Source organism: Heterocephalus glaber, unplaced genomic scaffold, assembly GCF_053883595.1.
Source record: "Heterocephalus glaber isolate CG9 unplaced genomic scaffold, H.glaber_assembly_v1.0 deba00001531, whole genome shotgun sequence".
In the NCBI taxonomy this organism is placed as follows: Eukaryota; Metazoa; Chordata; class Mammalia; order Rodentia; family Bathyergidae; genus Heterocephalus; species Heterocephalus glaber.
In genome coordinates this window covers 5,155,157-5,176,640 of record NW_028258329.1, presented here as the reverse complement: position 1 = coordinate 5,176,640, position 21,484 = coordinate 5,155,157, and the positions used below count along the sequence as shown (strand labels likewise).

Here is a 21,484-nt window from a genome sequence, read left to right as displayed (position 1 = left end):
TATAGAGAGCATTATGGGAAGAACTTCAAGGTATATTATTAAGTTAAAAAATATGGTACGGAAAAATATAAACAGTTTAATCACTTTACTAAATGCCCCCAAAAGGAAATAAACACATAGATAGACAGGCATGGATATTTGTCTGGGTGGTTGGACAAAGAACTAGTAAGAGTGGTTGGGATAAGAGGGAAGGGGAAACAGCTCTTAGTTTTCACTCTGTATCTTTTTATACTCTTCAAATATTCTAACTGTGTGGATGTACTGCTTTCATTCTAAACTGTAAGTATTCTTGAACTGGCCTATTTTATATGTAATGCCTTTTTTACTGTCTTATTAGTATATAAATTAGATTTATTTTGCTAATAGGCTCTTGTGTCTTTTAAAAACGATTAAGAGTCATATCTTTCAGACAACATTGTAAAAAATTAAGTAGGTCACAGAGGTTGATAAATTTGTGAACTTGGACTGTACTACAAGTAGGAGATATAATTGCAGAATAAGGAAACTGACTTTTATAAACCGTAGTTGCAAATCAGCCTCATTACTTCATAGACTATATCATCTCTAGGACACTGTGACGTTTCCTTGCAGGTGCCAGGTCACTGTCTCTCCAGCTCGTTTGTTGTAAGGCTACAACCAGTAGCGACACAGAAACAAGAGCCCATGTGTGTGTTTTGTGTGTGTGTTTATGTATGAAGGTTTGTCCCAGTGTGCACCCTGATTGTTTGCTGTTTCTTATCTGTGTTTTCTTGATTCCGTAATCATGCTGAGTGAACGGTTGATGGTCATGTTTAAATTTGCAAGAGTTATTTTCATGCCTAACAAAAGCACAATGAACAGTATCTGTGGATGCATGAAGGGCCAGCTCCTTTGTACTGGACACGCCAGGCACTGGCTTGAGTGTTGGGTAAGTCACTGCCCAGAGGGAGGCAGATGCCTGCATGTTACCTAGGAAACCTCAGTTCTGGTCCTAATTGCCTCTTTGATGGTTACAGAGGTGACTTTTAGTGAATCTTACTGTTGCAGTATTTGAACTCTGTCAGGAAGATTTCTAAACTAGCCGGCTGCAAGGAAATACTTAGAAGATGGTTTGATAGAATGTGACTCTTAGTTTTTGATTGAAATGTGTGATATCTCCAAAGATACCCTGAAGTAAATGCTTACCTCAGACTTGAGAGACGTGTTCACCAGTAAACCTGTCTTCTTTTACCCATTTTGTTCCCTTCTTTCAGGGTAACCCCATCCTCTGAAAATCCTAATGGTGCTACTTCTAGTGTCAGCCAAGGAAAACCTTCTTTAAGACGAATTAAAGGGAGACTGCACAGAAGCAAAAGCCTTGACAGCGTGGACTTCTGTGAACTCACTGTAAGTGGACAGACCAGTACTTTCCTCGTTTTGCAAGTGAATATGACACAATTCTCACATCAAATGAATTTTTTGATATTTTAAATTTTCATAAAGGAGCAATAGGCTTATTTTGTAATAATCATTTTTTAATTTAAAACACTGGTTTATCTAACAGGTTGCCAACCAGAGTGCTTTCTTAACTGGTATACATATGATCTATTTGTAATGAACAGATCATAATGAAGATTCTTCTGGAAAGACAAAGAAATACTTCCTGACCTCTACAAGAAAAATTGAATTAAGTTGAATAGAATATTAATGTAAATTTCTTTATATATCACAAATTGATGTTAATATATATAAGTAGAGACTTAAGTATCTGATTAAATCCAAACACCTAACTTCTGGGTAGTGCCTGAAAGTAGTTACTCTAAAACTATTAGGATGGATCTCAATTTAGTTAATGATGTTATTTTCTTTCTTTTCTAAGTGATTAACTTTAATGGTTATATTTTTTTTCCAGGATGTGACAGGTTTTCATGTGGGTACGTGGCAAATTCATTCATGTCTTTGGGGGAACACTGATATTTGTGGGCTCCACTAAAAGAGATACTGTAATGCCATAGAGAGTACTAGAATATTCATTGCTTTTAAATTTTACTTAAATTTATATATTGTCAGATTCATTGGCAGATTAATGGATGCTGAAGATGCTTGGTAGAGCTGGGTGTGGTGGCACACGCTTGTAATCCCAGCTCTCGGGAGTCTGAGGAAGGAGGATCGCTGGCAGTTTGAGGCCAGCCTGGGCTGCATAGTGAGTTCAAGGCCAGCCTGAACTGCCTAGTGAGACCCTGTCTCAAAAGAAAAAGAAAAACAAGGATGCTTGGTAGACCAGGTGTGTTTGTTTTTCGTTGTTCTAAAAAATTCTGAATAAAAAATTGCCATTGAACGTTGTCTCAAAAGATGACATCAAAATGGTATCAAGATATAGTTTAGGAAACTAAATCCTGTCTCTGAGATCATGATAGTTGCAGCTCTTATTTATAATTGATGAAAACAAAGCCCAGTGAATGTGGACATTTTTTAAAATTTATTAAAATTTAATTTCTAGCTTTAGTTATGATCTTACTGAAATAATTTCATTCAATTTTAAAATTGTTCTCGAACACTTTTGTGACACAGAAAGGTGAAATGTGACCTATAGGAAGACATTTAGTCAGAAACTGAGTAAAAGAATGAATATCAGTTCTTGCCAAGTCGACTTCATGATGAGCGTGACTGTAGAAAATACGAGAATGGTTTGCCATGAACTGAATTGCTTTTCAAAAGCAAAACAACGGATGGGCGTGGTGGTGCTCACCTGTGGTCCCAGCTCTCTGGGAAGCTGAGGCAGGAGGTTATAAGGGTTAGCACAGTGTGGGCAACTTAGGGACTTAGTGAGACCCTGTTTCAAACTAAGCAATACATGAGGGCTGGGCGTGTGACTCCGTATCAAGGCCCTGGGGTCATTCTCTGTTACCACAAAAAGAAGGTGAATTCATTGAGAAATAAATTTGAATTAATGAGAACATAAAAAAGGAAAATGAAATTTTACCACTTCTCTGATACTTAATTCTCATGCATAATTGGATAATTAATTTGAAATGTCATGAAATATGTCTACTTGCTTGATGGACTCATTCTGGTTGAGTAAGAGGTTAAAATTTCTCTAGAACATGATAGGAACAATTTTTACGTGTTGATTATACTTTACCCAAATTGCCAGGACCAGGACCAGGACCAAGACCAGATGTGTTTTGGGTTGGGGGAATATTGAAAATCTACAGTGAGGTATCTTGGGTGAAGATACCAAGGTGAAGCACAAAGCTCATTTACATTTCATATACACACTGTATACACAGAGTTTGAAGGTGATAGTATACAATATTTTCAGAGTACCTGCATTTTGACTGCTGCCTGTCACATTAGGATTTAGAATTTTCCACTGTGGCAACACATTGATGCTCAGAATGTTTGGCATTTTTAGATTAGGAATGTCCAACCTGTATTTTGTGTAAGGTTGCTTTCAGTTTCCCACAAATAGAAATGCATGCTTGAACTATAAGGAAAACTTGGCAAATAAAATAATCTTTTTTATTATAAACAATATGGTTAACATTTTTCTTGCCTTTTTCCATGAGAGACTTGATCTGGCTGAGTCCAGGTAAAGAAACGGAACAGTACCCAGGTGCAGTACCATCTGTGGAATCTTTTTTGAGTCTTTCCTTTTTGACTTTCTCTGAAAAGTAAAAAGTCTTAGCATCCATGAAGGGAAAGCATTTTGATGCTGAGCTTAAAAGAGTAGGGCCAGGGATGTAGCTCAGTGGCACCACACTTTTCTGGCAAGTGCAAGGTCCTGAGTTTGCTCCCCGGTACCAGGGCCGGGGGCAGAGGGAGTAGAAAAGTTGAGATTCACAGGATGGTGGTTGGAGAGGGAGCTGCATGTCCTGGGTAATGGTGTCTGTGCTTGGCTTCATGGGCTATGTCTTTCTTTATTTTGATTTTCCATTTCTAAAGAGTGCATTGAAACATGATATTCCATTTCTCTTTCAGTAAGAGGAATATATCAATGAAATCTTAATTACTGCAGTCAATTTGAGTGTTTTACAATTTGAATTTTTTCTTTCTCATGTTTTCGTAATCTTGTTTGGTGGGACAGCAATTTTTATTTTATTCTTTTGAACACTTACTCGTTTGAACATTTGTAAATTGTTAGATGTTCGTCTTTTAGAAAAAATAATAAACTGATTTTCAAAAATATATTTTCTTGGGCCAGGGATTTAGCTCAGTGGTTTCACTGCCTGCTGCGCAAGCTCAAGGACCCGAGTTCGATCCCCAGTACCCAAACAATATATACATATATATATGTATGTATGTATGTATATATATATATATATATATATGTATGTATGTATATTTTCTTTTAGAAAAAGAAGAGCTTAGGTGGAGATGGTGGAGGGCGTGATGGAGTGATGGTTGTGGTAGAAGTAGAGGTAGAAATTCTGGAGACAGAGGTGGCAGTATTAGAGTTGGTTAGTTACTCCCACTTCTACCATGAGACATGGCAGTTAATACTGTACTATCCAGAATATGTAGGGGCATCTAGCATCTTTGACCTGGGGCTAAAAAACAACTTTTCCCTATATTTTTAAATTTCATCTTTTAAAAAAATAGATGTCTCACTTTTTAAAATCGTTTTTTAAAAGAAGTGTTATGGGCCAGGGATTTAGCTCAGTGGTTCCACCGCTTGCCTCACAAGTACAAGGACCCAAATTCGATCACTGGTACCAAAATAAAATAAAATTAAATGAAAAAGAAGTGTTACATTTTTTAAAAAGAGCATGGATTAGATGAGAGTTTCATAGGAGATGTAAGGTGTGCAGAATTGATTTTGGGGCTGGGGGTATAGCTCAGTGGTACAGTGCTTGCCCTGTACGTGCAAGGCCCTGGATTCGACCCCCAGCACCAGAAAAATTTTAAAAATAAGAATTGGTTTTGGAGGGCTGGGGGATTTAGCTCAGTGGTTCCGCCACCTGCCTTGCAAGTGCAAGGTCCCGAGTTCAATCCCTGGTACCAAGAAAAAAAAAAAAGAATTGGTTTTAGAACACAGTTGCCTTTGTCATATAATTATGGAAAACCAAGTTTGAGGATCTTAGCTGCAGAAGTCTAAAGGGAAGATACTTGTTAATAGATCTGCAGTAACTTCCAATTACAGATACGATTATAGATAATTATTCCTATTTTCTTTCAGGAAAAAGTTTCATGGATCTCTGTAAATATTCCTCTGGTTCCAAAAAAGTACAGATTTTTTAAGATTTATAAAAATATTTATTAAATATATGGCTTCCTACAACTGCTAAAGTAAGTAGAGACCCTTAAAATAGACTTGGACTTAGTTCATAATCTCCTGTCATATGCTCATATCAAATTTGTATCACCGAGAGAATAACACTTACAGTTTTGATTTTATGTTTTAATGTTTCCAAATTTGTCTAAAAACATTCAGCTTTTATTGCTATTGGAAAAGCTTGGCAAGGTGGGCAACAGATCCACTTGCTGTTGTTTCAAGGCCCCTGCTTCTGGCCACAAAGCCCCAGGGTCCAGCTGAGACTGTTGGCATAGGTCCTGGGCATCCGTCAGATTCCTGCCAGTTCACTTCTGGGAGAAGCGATTATTTCGGCTTTCTCTGTGGGAAGTAAATAGGATAGGCATTCAAGTTCATTTTGTAAACACTACAGCATAATCGACTGGCATCCTAGTTTACTGAGTGGGGCTGGAATCTTGCCTATCTCCCTGGTTCCTTGAGACAGTGTCCGGGGAGACTTGGCAGAATTTTTTTAGGCAAGCCTGAGGTAGACAGGCCTGATCTGTTTGTGTCTTGCTTAGAAGACCTGAGCCTTTCTTCAACATTTTAATGAGCAAAATGTTACAGCACTCAGTGGACAGGTTCTTGGGTGAGGAAGTGATACACAGTTGGCGCTCTGAATCTGTGGGTTCAGCATCCTCCGATTTGGCCAATCATGGGTCAGAAATACTCTTTTTAAAATTGCATCTATACTGAATATGTACAGACATTTTTCTTGTCAATAGTCTCTAAAGGTGATATAACAACTATTTACATAGCATTTGCATTACATTAGGTGTTATGAGCAGCCTAGAGATTAGATTTTTAATGTATTGGAGGACATGTATAGGTTCTCTGTGGATACTGTGCCATTTATCTGAGAGCTTGAGCATCTGCAGATTTTGATATTCCTGGAGTCCTATACCCAGAAGCAATACTGCTTGGATACCAAGGATGACTATAGTATGAAAAAGACAGGTCATCATTTGTCTTTAGATTTAATGATGTTTACACCTTATCTGTCTCATTTTACTTTGGTATCTGAGTGATCAAATTACATTTTCACTTCTTGTCCCTTCCTCCCACTTGGATTCTCAGTGTAGCTAAAGAATTTTAAGGAATAATTTAAGAATTCAACAGATTGCTTAAAATTTTATATCTTTTATTGATCAAATTTCCTCCCTAAAATAGGAGCCAGTTAGATAACATTGATTCAGTTTGGCGAGGAGAAGGCTGTTTTAGAATATGAACTTAAACAATTTATTTCCTGTTTTGTATGTGTAAACCTAAAATGCTACTTCTTTCTCTACCACCAGAAAAAAATGCTACAGAAAGTTGCATGCACAATACATAGAAGTAATGATTCAATTAACAATTTATGGTGACATTCCCTGAATCTTGGGTAAAAGAAACATTCAGTCATTACTGAGAACCATTGGCAAAATGATACGTATTTCAAATCTTCAGAGAAGTTTTTGCCATGAGATGGAAAATGGGTGGTAGGACATTATTCGGAACATTAGATTAGTATACTTCTGGGCTAGGAAGTCCAATTCCACTGCCACCGCAATAGTAGTTCTCTGGTTTTCCACTGACCAGCACGTTTTCACATTTTAAAAGATACTTCCTTCTTCTGACAGAGAGGAATCTCTGTGCAGGCCCAGGAAGTATAACTGTGGAGATGTTGATGATAAAAATTTCTCCATCTCCCTCTACTCTCAAGACCTCCCTCCTGTAAGATCTCCCCTCCCCACAATCTGCTTTGAAACTCAGTTCTTCTTAGACTTTGAACACATAGTAAGTTTGTTTCCTGAGCGCTAGCAACCTGGGCAGCTTTCCATTCCCTTGTACATCTTGTCTGTGTCAGTGTAGGTGCTGGTCCCGAGACCACAGCAGATCCCCTCATGCGCCCTCGGCTCTTAGTGCATGTTTGTTCCCAAGTTATGTCATATACTTCAGCTCCTCATGGGTAGGGAGCCTGTTTTTTTGTCTTCTGGAAAATAGCAAGCATAACAGGTTTTGTGCCATTAAGTATGTGTTGATTGATTTTTGTTTGACTGATTGTTTCAGTAACTGTGGCAGCTGAATAGAGGAAATGTTTAGAGGCCATTAAGTAGTGAGGATTGAGAAGCAAGAGAACATGTAAGATAATGTAATTCACTGGGCACTTAGGTAAGGTAACCAAGGTACTTTATCAACTGGCTTCTCTTAGGGAAGCATCCTGAAGTGCTAAGAAGTAAGAGGGAAATTTCTGAATAGCCCAAGTACCTGCAGTTGTGTTGTGGTGTGGTGCTGTGTGGTGTAGGCGGTAGCGGCGCAGTGTTGGAGGAGGCCATCGGAATGGTGGTGGTGATGATGGTGAAGGTGGAGGTGGTGATGGTGGAGGAAGTAGTGTGGTAGAGGTCGTGGTGATGGTGTCGAAGTGGGAGCAGTGGGTACAGGGGAAATAGGGTTGGTAGTGGTTGTGATTATAGAGGCAGGGTTGGTGAGAGTGTTGGTGGTAAAGGTGGAGGTGCCGGTGGCCATGGAGTAAAGAGGAGGTGGCACAGAGGAGGTAGGGAAGCCGGATGAAGAAGTGGTGGTGGATATGGAGGTGGTGGTGGAAGGCAGAAAGATGATGAAGGTGTCAGTGAAAGCGGTGGAAGTGGTGGTGCATTTGTGGTGACAGTGGTGAAGGTGGGTATGTTATTAGTGGTAGCAATGGAGGAGACAGTGGAGATTCAGGTTATGGTGGAAGAGGCAGTGAAGATGGTGATGGTGGAAGTATGATAGGGTGGTGGTGGAAGTGGAGATGGAGGAGGGAGAGGTGTTGGAGGTTGTGTACGTAGGGATGGAGGCAGTGATGTAGTGGTGGGTGTGAATGCAGAGTTGCTGGAGCTGGAGCTGGCGAGTTAGAGCTGGAAGTGGAAGGCATACAGGTGAAGGTGGCCACGGTGGTGGTGAGTGTAGAGGTGGTAGAGATGGAGGAGGGAGAGGTGTTGGAGGTTGTGTACGTAGGGATGGAGGCAGTGATGTAGTGGTGGGTGTGAATGCAGAGTTGCTGGAGCTGGAGCTGGCGAGTTAGAGCTGGAAGTGGAAGGCATACAGGTGAAGGTGGCCACGGTGGTGGTGAGTGTAGAGGTGGTAGAGATGGAGGTGGACGCAGTAGAGGTGGAGGAGGTGATGCAGGTGGCTACAGTGGTGCTGGTGGTGTGGATGGATGCGAAGGAGTGGTGGTGGAGGTGCAGGTGGTGAAGGCAGCAGTGTCAGGGTTGGAAATGGAAGTCTGATAAGGAGGTAGAGATGGTAGAGGAGGTGATGGAGTGATGGTGGTGGTAGAGGTAGAAATGGCAGAGACGGAGGCGGCAGTGTTACTTCGAAGTGGAGGTGAAGTAAAGTAAAGGTGGAGGTGATGAGAGAGAGTGCTGCAGGAGGTGAGGGCAGCATCTCTTTCCACAGTGGGCCGGGTCTCTCACATCTTGAAGTAGTTAGAATGTTCCTGATGGCAAGTGACAGAGCATTGCCTCAAGCTCGCCCCAGCAGTAAGCACTTTTATTAGCTCACATAGTAGTAGTTCATTGGTGGCACATTCTTCAGGGCCAAGTGAATCTAGTGGGCCCTGTTCCACTCTCCTGGGACATGAGGGATCTCCTCTCCTCTCTGTGAAGATTTCATTGGGAAGCTGGTAACTTGGTGAGGGCAGTAGTGCAGGGCCTCACGTCCACATGGATGAAGTCCAGAAGGGCCAGTGTCTCTTCCCATGGCTCTTTTTCACAAGCATGGAAAACCTCCCCAAGAGCTCTCCCTTCCCCTTTCTGTCTCGCTGGTCCTTTTCCTGGGCAAGACCTTGGTCTGGTGAATACCATACACTGATATGCTCACCTGGGTTCCTTGACCAGAGAAAAGTCTGATGATTCATAACTTCTAGCTCTAAGATTATAAAAAAATATGGTAAAATAAGACTAGGGTGGGATAGTTTTCAGTATGAGTGCTTTGGCTGATCATGGTCATTTAAAGTAAACTAATGGGAGCATTTTTCTCATCTAGCAAGGAATCTGAGGCAGGAAGTCCAGAGTTGGTACAGCTGCTCTGTGATGTTCTTGGTGACCCAGCTTTCTACACCTTTCTAGGGTGTGCTTATTCTGAGGGCTTCAGTTCTCATTCCTTTGGTCCCAAGGTGGCTGCCATGTTCCTGCTCTCACATCTTACACTTTTGGCAAAAAGAAGAGGGCAGAATAAAGGGGCAGAATACTTTCTCCTAATGAAGCTTTGCCCTTTGATTTCAGAGAAGATGCCATCCCCAGGGACATCTCTCTATAGTGCCTTAGCAGGGAGCTGGGTTTACTCTATATACCCTGGTATGTCTGGACTCACCCTTGTACAAATCAGAAAATTAATGCTGCAGTGAAAGTCATATCACAGTTGTGCTAGATTATAATTGTTACCACATAGAAACAGGTTATAATTCATTTGGTCTGCTGGTTTGAAATTACAAAATTCTCAGGGTTTTTTTCTGCACTAGGGATGGAACCCGGGCCTCAAGCATGCTAAATAAGGACCTAACCACTGAGCTACATCCCCAGGCCTTTGTTTAAAGTTATTAAGTGTTGGGATAGGGTCTTGCTAAGTTCTCCAGGCCGGCCTTCAACTTACAATCTTTTGGCATCCACCTCCCAAGCCCATGTTTATTGTTACTTTGCATAATTTCAGATTTGCCCATGAAGTGAGGCCTTATTAATATTTTATGTTCTAGGACTTACATGTGCACAAGTACATTTTACATAAAATATGACCAGATCATATTAGTTTAAGAGGGCACAAAAGTATATTGTTTTAGGGAAAAAAAAAATGCAGCCAGGTAGTCAAAATACAAAAAGGTTTAGTGCCTGAAGTTAGCCTTTGAAAACATGGCATTTCAGGACAAACTGTTATCCAACTTTTCCCTTATTCTAGGAAGTCTTTGTTTTATTATACAACCTTACAGGAGCTCTTAGGTTATAATTTATGTATTATAATTTACATTGCCTCCCAATTTCAGAGATAGAGTATGTGCCATAAAGCTACATTTTTATAAAATAATACCTGGGAGTGTGGTAAGGGCTTAACAGAGTTCACACAGTATAAATGCTTGTTGAATGAGTGGAGAGGTGGGAGCGAGTGAGTAAGGGGCTTTGCTGAAACCGCGGCTGTGAGGGCTCTGAACGGGGAACCAGCAGTCAGCTTTTCCTGGTCCTTCATGTTCTTGACAGTTTTAAAGACTCCTCCACTTGGATCTGTCCAGGTCTGGGCAGAGATACTACCGACTGGAAGGGTGCTGAACATCTCTTAGTGTGTCCCAGTCAGCGAGCACAGGGAGTGAGGCCATCCCGGGTGATGATGTCTTCCTTGATTGCCTGGTCACGTTGTGGCTGCCAGATTTCTTCATGTTTAATTTACTGTTTTTCTTGTAGTAATTGAGGAGCACTTTGTGGGCAGATATTCTAGGAGTACACTAATATTTCTCATCATCTCTAAGCCTCTGGCCTTAGCCTCCTTTGATGACTCCTGCCCTAATCAGTCACCTCTGTAATGCCAAATTGTGATTTTTCTGTCCCTTTTATTCCTTCTACGGTTATTATTTGGCATTGTACTGTAAAGAGAAGTTTTCCCTTATCCATTTATTTATACATTCATTCATGTCTTTACATCACTATGAAGTCATGGGTTTGTTTTATTCCATGGTTTATAAACTGTTGCTATTATTTTTTTTGAAGCTCAAATTTTCCAGACTTACCCAGTGGGAGCACCTTCTGGCTGGCTTCTCTGCCATTTTGGCCTGACTCCTTCAATTTTTGAACTCTGCCTTGTTGTCTACAACAATCCATTCCAGGCTCAGTTTTTTACTTTTGGTGCCCTAATTCCAGAATAAGCCATTTCTTCAAGAAAGCTTAGGTCCTTATAATGGAGGCTGGTATTTAGAAACCAAGATGCAGGGGGTTCTTGGTGCTCATAGCTTTGCTGTACTTTGTTTCTAGACCCTTTCATGCAGTGAATATAAGCAAACATACCAACATATTTGCATATATAATAATCTATATCTATATAGCCTTATCTGTGCATATGTGTGTGAACTTGATAGACTTGAGTTCTCACAGATCCTTCCATTTCAGTTCCTCACCTTAGAGTTTGTTCTAGCTTTCTTCCCTTTCTGTGCTTCCCTAGTGAGAATTCTGGCTTTCATGGTACTCCAACATTTATTGCTCAGTCAGTTTACTCTCTGTTCAGGGTCACCAGTCTCCCAGCCGTGTAACTCTTCCCTGCCACCAGTGCCCAGCACCCTTGGCATTGAATAGAATGCTGTCCATGTGGCTTTGTGTGGCTTAAAGAGAATATTTGACAGGTTTTTGTGCAGAGAGTAGAGGAAGTTCATGTTTTTTAAATAGAATGGTTTAAAGTAAGAAAATTTATAGTTTCATTTTGGTTTTGCTTCTAGCTAAGGTATGTTGGATTTTTTTACTGATTTGGCCTATCTTTGGAAGTGAGGACCAGCCAGTAGTCCTAGAATTAAGAATAAACATTCTTACCTTTTCCAAATTCTCTCAGCTAACACAATTCCCACTTGGGTACATACATGGGCTGTGTGACCTGTGTAGTCATTCACTGGATGGCTGGCCACAATGTCAGGCCTAGACCCCGTGGTCCTGGGGGCATCTTGACTTTGCACTTGGTTCCTTGGTCACATACTTGAACGTGAGACAGGAAATGCTTAGCAGTAAGGAAGGTTGGTACATGTTTCCCAGTGATTGCAGTGAGTGGGGCCACAGGTATGGCGAAGGGCTGGATTTATGTTAAGAAGACCAATACTGGATAGTGTTCTGTGAAGAATATCGCTGGTAGAAATAATCAATATAAAACAAGACTGGTAATGTCTTAAGTGGCATATGGTCAAATTTGCTATAGTTAAAACAGACGACACTGTCAAGTAAAAGTAAAATTGACATTCTCTAGTACTTCATATAAGTAAGGTTTGGTTTTGAACTCAGAACAGCAGAAGAATAAAATCTTGGGCTTGGGATGTAGTTCAGTGGCACTGCACCTGCCTGACAAGTGCAAGGTCCTGAGTTCAATCCCTGGTACAAAAAAATAAATAAATAAAATCTTTATGACATTTAAGATCTTCAGAGTTTGAGCCAAGGTACTAGAATTTGTGGTTAAAAAAATAAACAAACAAACAACAAAATAGTAGCCAATAGAATTCACAGTCAGGGCCGGGGATTTAGCTCAGTGGTTTTGCCGCCTGATGCGCAAGTGCAAGGACCCGAGTTCAATCCCCAGTACCAAAAAAAAAAAAAAAAAAGAATTTGATATAAATAAAATCTGATTGATTTTAAATTTACCTAGAAATGACTTGGACCTCAGTGAAAATAATTTCTGGAAAAGTTCAGTTGAAGAAGGAAAATTTAGAATCAGTTTTATACTTTGTAGAGAAAATTTGACAAGGAATTAAATTGTCCAATTAAAATATTTTGTCACTGAAAAGTTACCAGTGTTGGTATGATTTTGGTTTTTATATTTTCATTAATGAACATGAGGTGAAAAAAATTCTCAGTGACCCCCCCCAACAGTTGGTTGAAGTATTCCACTGTATCTGTCTTCTCATGATTTTGAATTTTTGCATGCAAGTACTTCCTTTAAATCCTTATAGGTAAGAAAATTTTAGTTTGGTATTTAGTTTTTTGTTTTTAATGTGTAGTAAAAGAAGCCAAACCTTTTGACTTGCAAAGTAGTCCTAAGATTTGCCTTAATTGTAAAATAAGTAAAGAAAGGTTGGCTGAATTCATAGATTGGACAATAAATTCATAACAGAGCGGTCTCTCTGTCTCTGCCTCTGACGCACACACAGACACCCCACGCACAGACACACACACACAGACACCCCACACACAGACACCCCCACACAGACACACACAGACACCGCCCCACACACACACAGACACACACACACACAGACACCCCCCCACACACAGACACACACAGACACCCCCCCACACACACACACAGACACACACACACAGACACCCCACACACAGACACACACAGACACCCCACACACAGACACACACACACACACGCACACACGCCCCACACACCTGTGAATATAAAATCCATGGCTGCTGTCTTCTGCAGTTAGATAGGAAGCTGGTGGGCCAGTGGTCTTGGTTTCACCAGTGTCTCATCGCCACCTTCAGCCTTATTTCTTTTTCTTTTCCTTTTCTTTCTTTTTTTTTGGTAACAGGGTTCGAACTGAGGACCTTGTGCTTGAGAGACAGGCGCTTCAGCCTTACTTCTTAAGACCTTCTGTTTCGTCAGTCCCCTCCAGGAGAAAGCAAGCTCCATCAGGACAAGGGCAAGGGTAGTCTCATTCATTTATGAATCCTCAGTGTATAGCACATTGTTTTCTCCACACAAGTGCTAAAGGCTGTTGATTAACCAAAATACAGAATATTTGCTGTGTTAAAAAGATGAGAAAGGAAAAACAACTTGAGAGGAGAATCTCACAGGTGCTCACAAACAGGGCCCCTCACTCAGAGCCCCCTCGTCCCTGCAGGGTTGCCCTCCCTGGTCCCATTTCACCGAGCAAGTGTTGGGCCTGTGTCACTGGCCTTGCATCTGCAAACTGGCTGTGCCAGCAGACATGAGCACCGGATGTGACCTCTCTTAGCCCTCTGAGGGACATTGCTGGGCTGGGCAAGAGGAATCTAGATGATCACCCTCATTAATTTCTGAGCTGAGAAGAGTCAGAGAGATTTGAAGCTCTTCTGAAGAACAAAGACTCTGGCTATTTATGTAACTTCAGGAATTTCAGAGGTCAGCCTGAATGCAGTTTGCCAAATGACAACCAATTAGTAGGAGATTTTGCCCTTAATGGTTACTTTTTTAAAAAAATCTGGGAATATCCAGATATTTCTAAAAGACTCTTACACAGCCTTACAAGGATTCTTGTTTCTTCAAAATGGTTGTAAGCACAATGACTACAAGTGTTCTGTTCTTGTGAATAGTGTCAGCCTCTGTCTTTCCCTAATGGGCTTTCTGGGTTGATTTTGCAGCTCAGAATTTTGTCTCCACTTTGAACCTGTGCCAGCATCTCTTATCTCTTCAGTCTTTTCCCCAGCAGTTGCTAGGTTGGGCAGCTCGATGGCTTTGATTTTCGGCAGGATTTTATTCATCAGAACTCAATAGAAAACACAAGCCTTTTAGGAATTTAGGATTTACTGAATGAATAAAGAAATATTATTTGAAAGAAGAGAATATGAGGCCTTCGGTATTTTGCCTTACTTGTATTTCACAAAGTCTCTATTGAAAGCAATTCCTAGTTACTGTAGTTTGGATCTTGACATTCCCCCATAGGCCCCTGTGTTGAAGGCTTGGTTCCTAGCCTGTGGTGAGAGGTAGTGGAACTTTTAGGAGGTGGGGGCCTAATGGGAGGAAGTTAGGTCTTTGGGGGTGTGGCCTTAATGGGGATATTGGGCTCCCAGCCCCTTCCTGTTTCCTTCTTTCTTTTCTGGCCACCGTGAGGCAAACAGGCTTCCTTCGCCATACACCCCAGCTGTGAGTACTAGACTACCACAGGCCAAACAACTATAGATGAAATCTCTAATACCATGAGCCAGGATAACCCTTTTACTTTGTTGAGTTGATTATCTTCTGTATTTTGTCACAGCAATGGAAAACTAATCAACACATTGGAGTTTGAATTTTGCCAGTCTGTCTCCCTTTCTAGGCTTTTGGTTTTTTTGACTGGCCAAAGACTGGCAACCATGTTTACTCTCCATTTCTCCAATGAATTCCCTGTCTCAGAGCCTCTGCATGCTGATAAGAGGGCCAGCCTCACAACCAAGACATGTCTAAGCCACCAGATGCACCTATACATCAGCAGCAGCATCTTGCCTGCCTTTAAATGGTCACAGTCTAGTAGAGCAGGCACAGATATACATAAACATAGCATACGACAGTGGAGTCCACACAGGGTACTTCCCAGGACAACAGTGTGCTCAAGGCTGTCTGGTACAGAGAGAATCACAAGGAAGGTGGACCTTGAACTGATCTGGAAGAGCACATCTGACTTTGTTGGGTCAGCAAATGAGGAGATGGGGTTGAGCAGAGGAGGGAGTGGAGCTGGAACTGAGAGCCACCTGCTGGTTGGAGGAAGCTGCTGGTGGTTCTGAGTGGAGAGCTCTGCGCAGATGGTGCAGACAGGGGTGGGTGGTGTGGAGGGTGGTGAGCAGGACCTTGAGCTTCTTCCTCTTCCAGCCAGAGTAGTCTGTTTTTATCTGCTCTGCTGGAGGGAAAGGGGCACAGAAAAAAATATCTCTGCTGCTAGGGTGGTTTCCTGAACAAAGAGAGCCAGTGCAGAGCCCCGGAACACCTCCACTGCACAGGCAGCAGGAGGTAGAGAAGCCAGCAAAGGAAGGTGAGGGTGGATTTGAAGAAGCCAGGGAGGGAGTTTCCAGAAGGCAGCAAGTGAGTCACAGAAACTGTGACCTCAGATAGTTTAGCTGGGAGAGGGCAAAGGCAACTGAGACCAGCCAGCAGTCAGAGGTCAGTTTAGGATGCAGGAGCAGCGTTCTCTTCATTTTTATCTTGAGAGGAGGGATAATTTGTTTTTCCCCACACAGTCCAGAGGAGCCATCATTGCTTCAAAATCTACAGAGCTGATTTTCTTTCTTTTTCTTTTCTTTTTTTTGGGGGGGGTAGCAGGAATTGTACTCAGGGGCTCAAACTTGCCAGGCAGGCACTGTGCCACTGAGCTACAATCTCATCCAGGCCCTACAGAGCTGATTTTGACATTTGCTCACATTTATGACAGTTACAGCTGCTCCCCATTATGGTTTGGATCTAAAATGTCTCCTAAAGGTCGTGGGTTAAAGCCTTGGTTTCCAGCTGATGGGCTTTTGGAATGTGATTGAATCATGAAGGCTCTACCTTTATCAAGCAGATCAATCCATTGATGAGATCAAAAGTCGATGACATTGTTGGAGGTGATGGAAACTTAAGAGATGGGACCTTATTGAAGAGAGGTGGTCATGGAACTTGCCTTGGGGTCTATATCTTGTCCAGGGAAATGGCTGTTGATGGGCAGCGCTTAGTGCCTGTAGGCCCTTGTTTGGAAGATGCATGGAATGCAAACTAGAGAAGATTAAAAACATTCTGGACGAGACCCCAGGCAGCTGCAGGTGGGAAGGGAGCGTCCCAGACCACAGAGCAGGTACTGGGCAGCAAGAGAATACCAAAAGGCCAAAGTGCCCAGATGCCTCCATGGCCTCAGTACCAAAGAAAGTCACACATGATCTTTAATATTAATCACCTAACAGTTTACCCTGAGCGTCACTGGGGCCGCGGATGTGTTTACGTACTGACTGTCCCGAGCATCACCCGGGTAGGTGTCATTTCAACCAGTCGATTTTTGTCTTGAATAAATTTGATAAAACTGTCATTTCTATATTTCCTGTTATATTATCTTATAAAAATTAATGAAAAACTATGCAATTTTTGGTCATCCTGTATTTAAATAATTGGACGGGTGAGTGGTTAATTAAAAGGTCACATGCAGTGCAGTGTTACCAACACAGCATAGTTGGGAACAGGAAAGTTGTCCTTTGAATTGGGCCTCAGCATCTTCTTGAACTTGAATGTTCCCCTTTGGCTACAGCAGTGGAGAGAAGCTTCCAGGAGGCATTATGCAGAAATAAGCTGTGGCACCTCTACTCCAGCAGTTGCTCCTTATGTGTTCGTGTTGTCCAAGACACCGAGCCCAGTAAAGTTCTGTTTCTGACAAGTTGATTTTAGTCTTTTAGCAGCCAGAGGTGGCCGTTGAGTATCCTTGTAGATAGAAATCTCCCTTCTGCCCCAGCTGGGTGGCGAGCTACACAAGCAGTCGATGCAGCCAGCCACAGGGGGGCAGGCCTTTCCAGCTTGTCGATTGGGCTGCCTGGGCCAGACCATCCCTTGGGAGTCCTTTGTGGCTCAAAAGCACTGTTCTTCCTTCTTACCCAGCATAACTCTGTTTAAATTTATGGAAGATGGACTTGAACATGGAAATGAAAGTGGCCAACTTTTTTCATCTTGAAATTATTTGGGTTATTTGAATTGCTAGAAACAACTGATTCTTAAAGGGATGCTGCAGAGCACAGTGTGGAAATTCGAACCGCTCTCTGCTTTTGAAGGTGATTCAGATGCTAGAAGTGGTCGAAACTGAAGGATCTCGTGGAAGGGACGTAGTGACTCTGCTTTATTCTTGGCAGTGAAAATGGAAGTGTGCCTGCCCATCTTTGAAGTCTTCTTTGCTATCAGAAGAAGTCAAGCTTTTTCTTGTTGATTTTTTTTTAAAGTATGTTGGTCAGAATTCATTATTTAAAACTAGCTATATACCTGTACTCCAAAGATGACTGGTTTTTGATCTTTAAAAAAAATCACATTTGATACTCATTTTTGTGTTTTAATATAGCATGAGCCATCTTTGTAAGCATTTCTTTTTTCTATTTTTTTTTCCATTTTTTATCTTATGAAAAAAGAGCAAAATTTCATAACAAAATAATAGAAAAACAATAATTAATGCACTATGTATCATTTTCTTCAAAGTAGCTACTCAGTGACAAAAAGATTCTTACAAAGAATAAACAGATAATGGCACAAAACTTTCTTTTCAATGAACTATGAGAAACTAGTAGTAGAAATGAAACAAATTAGCATATTACATTATTTGAAGTTCTCCCTACTTTCTATTGCTCTATCTTGTATTTTGCTGTCTATTTGTATATAGATATTTTGAGTTTCTCATAAAAGAGAAACAATGCAATATGTAAGCTTGTGTGTCTGACTTATTTCACTTAACGTTCTCAAGTTGCATCCATTTGCCTATGAGTGCTTCAAATTTATCTTTCTTCATGGTAGAGTACTACTCCATTGTTGTGAGCATTTCTTTACTTTGTTTCCCCATTCTCTATTCTGTATTAACATTTGAGAGATTTACTTTAACTAAAGAATGAAAAACATAAACTAGCTTTTAAAGTATTTTTACTTCCCCCCGCCTTTTGCTTCAACTGTATACCCTGAGTTACTTCATTTTATTTTGATGACTCATAATCACCAGCTTTTCCATACCACTTTGGTATCAAAATATCATCAACCTTTTGGAAATTACACAATTCAACATATTCTTATTTCTACTGTATACTTTTTAAAAACCTGTTTTAATCTTAGGCTTCTACATAATATGTGATTTTTTATATGCCAAGTAAAACAAACATTGTACACTCTATGATCACAGTGAACGCTAAAGATGGACTATTCAGTTTTAAATGGTTCAGAAATTCTTCTTGAATGTTAGTGAAATCCAAAAAAAAAAAAAAACCAATTGGAAAGATATGTTAATGCTGAGTCAGGACCACATCTTAATTCATACAAATTTTTCTTTAGTATGACCTAGATTCAACATCTGATAGAATTCTTTCTAGTAAAAAGGGAATATGTTCCTTTATAATTTTTCATACCATACCTGTATATACCTAGGGCCAAAGAATAGCTTAACTGGAGGTATTTCAAGGGTCCTGCTGCTGCCTTTTCTGACTACTTCTCCAGATGGTGATTGTGTTATGTCTCTGCATGTCATTTTATCTTTGAGTCAAGGTTGTTTGTTTTAGGTTGCACTCTTATTATGCCCTTTGCACCTCGTGTCCATATGGGTAACTGGTAGTTTTGAAGCTGTACATACTGCTATGTGGTGATTCATGAAGAAGTTACTTTGAGCCCTGGCCCACTTTTCCTTTCAGAAGATACAGTGTATATGTTTATGGCTGTTTTTTTCTGTTTTCTCGGATTTGTTTGTTTTTAAAAACATAATTTTCAGTTCCTTTGTCTGGATGAAATAAAATGAGAAAACCCGGAATTTAGTCACTAGAAACCAATACATTTATAAACCTAGAGATCCTTAAATTTTTTTTTGGAGGTTTGGTTTTCCAGGATATACTGCCTGCTGTTACTTTTCTTTTCCCCTGGTGGAACAGTTTCACAAATACCGTACTTGGACAGTCTCTTGAAACAGCCATCTCCTCTGATTGAGTATAAATCCTATAGTTCTCCTATTAAGAAATATAAAAATCTATAGTAGTACTGTTTGCTAACCACTGCAGGAGTTATGTAAATAGCAGAACCTGGTTATAATGCCTGCCATTGCTTAAAAGTAGTGAGTGAGATGGACTGCTTATTACAGGGTGGTTCTTTGCCTGTGAGTATGATGAGAAATTAGTTGGAGATTGGTAGAAAATAAGAGAAAAACAGAAATCAGGGTAAAAGTGACCAGCTGTGTAGCTGGACTCCACTGGACACCAGTGCTCGGAGCACACTTTTTTTTTGGTACCGGGAATCGAACTCAAGACCTTGCGCTTGCCAGGCAGACTCAGTGCCACTGAGCTAAATCCTGGCCCCCCTCTGAGTACAGTTTTCAAGGGAACTTGACCCCCAAGGTGACCCTCACTGTCTGCAGGCCATGGCAGCGCCTCTGTTCAGCTGGTCGGTGTAGTGACGTCAATTTGGGAGGACCCCTTGTAACTCCTGGGGTTGAAAAAGATGCTGGTTCTGAGTGGCTGGTTTCTTCTCGGAGCAGTAATTGGACTGAGTGCAGGAGGTTGGTGTTTAGGACGCAGCTGCCGTCCCCCAGACCCTGGAGTGCATGTCAGACACTGAGCCAGGTGTGGCGCAGTAGAGTGGCAGGGCGAAGAAGGCAGCCTCAGTTGGAGAGGCAGTCGGAAGAGGAAGGTCAGGGGGGCCCAGGAGCATGCTGAGGCTGAAACAGGAAATGAGCGACCAGAGTCCGGAATAGGCTGGACCTGGACCGGAGAAGGCAGGCGTTGACAACAGGGATGAAGTATGATGGTGGAGACTGCACAGGGCACTGTAGTTGGTATTTAGCTGAGTGCTAAACACTCTCTGTAAAATGTTCAAGTTTTAGTATAGCTTATGCCATTTTTAAAAATGGGAGAGTGTTGACCATCTTCATATACCTAGAAGGAGCCTTTGAAGTTGACAAGGGACTAGGAACCTGGATGGAGGACGTTGGAGCCTCAGGGTAGGGACAGAGGGACCTGCAGAAGAAGGGAGAACAGCATCCCAGAAAGGAGGAGAGGAAAGGGGGAAAGAGACACAGAGAGCTGAGTTTTGGTAGGGTTGGGGGCGTGGCTTCATTTCTAAATAAATATTGAGATTGCCAGCTGAGAAGCTGAGGAAGTGGGGATTCTAAAGAGAGGTGAGGATGTCAAGTCGCTGCTAAGGAAGGGATGAAATGAGAGAAAATGGCTGGGAGCATGAGTGAGGACTGCCAGGAATTGTGTGGGATGTGCCAGGGCCAGTGCTGTGCAATTCCTTCCAGCAGAGGAAGAGCTGGCACAGTAAAAGACAGGGAGAGAGGAGGGCTGAGCTGAAAGGTGGCAGCCCGTTTCAGTCACCCTGGAGAGGCAGTGACCTTGTGTCACCCAGGAGCGCTTAGGCCTGAGTGCTGGACGTGAGAATTGAAGAGGTGGTGGGGATCGTGGTGACAAAGAACGGGTGTGACATTAGGAGTGGGCTGTGGGCATAGAGTGTGGGTCGTGGTCATTCAGGAGCTGGCAAAGCCAGCAATTGTGGAGTGGTTTGAAATGACCATGGGTCGGTCGGTCAGCAGGCAGTAGAGTTTTTAGCAGATCCTAACTGTCCTTTCCCGGTCCTGATCAGTTTAATGCTGCTCCAGAGACTCCTGATGCCACCAGTTCAGGGAGATGCAGGAAATTTTCTTAAAGGCCTGAAATAACTACTGAAGAGGGGTTGAGAGTCGTCACGAACTCCTGGAGCAGCAGAGGGAGGAGGTAGATCTTGTTTACTCAGACGGGAATCTGAGTAAGGGGCTTAATAGGTAAATATAAATCATTTAAATATGAAGTTTGAGAGTAAGAAACATTTGAAGGAAGAAGAAGAGATGATTTGGGGGAGACTAATTAAAGAATTCTTAGTGTTAAAAAGAAATGACCTAAGAGATCTACAAGTGTTGCTGGTGGGTGTGAAAACAGAGAAGGCTTCCTTTGAGCAAATAGCAGAAATATCTGTGGAATGCGGGATAATGTGAGTATAGGAATTTCTTCCAAGAAAGTAAAAGAAAAAAAACTGAGTTCCTTTCTTTAAAAAAATTTTTATGAGTACATATTTGCAGTACACAGTGTTTACATTCCATGTGTGGAGTTGGTACATGTACATAACACATCTTCATTC

The 21,484-nt window shown here is 41.6% G+C and overlaps 1 protein-coding gene across 7 annotated transcripts in view; it reads left to right on the top strand.

Annotated features, from left to right (window-relative positions):
- Positions 1-21,484, top strand: part of Tjp1 (tight junction protein 1) — a 207,598-nt gene that overhangs the window by 9,968 nt on the left and 176,146 nt on the right. For all 7 annotated transcript variants that reach the window (XM_013075100.3, XM_087188282.1, XM_013075099.3 and 4 more), the window contains exon 2: positions 1,233-1,365. In XM_013075100.3, the coding sequence (XP_012930554.3) occupies positions 1,233-1,365 (133 nt within the window). The remainder of the gene's footprint in view (positions 1-1,232; positions 1,366-21,484) is intronic.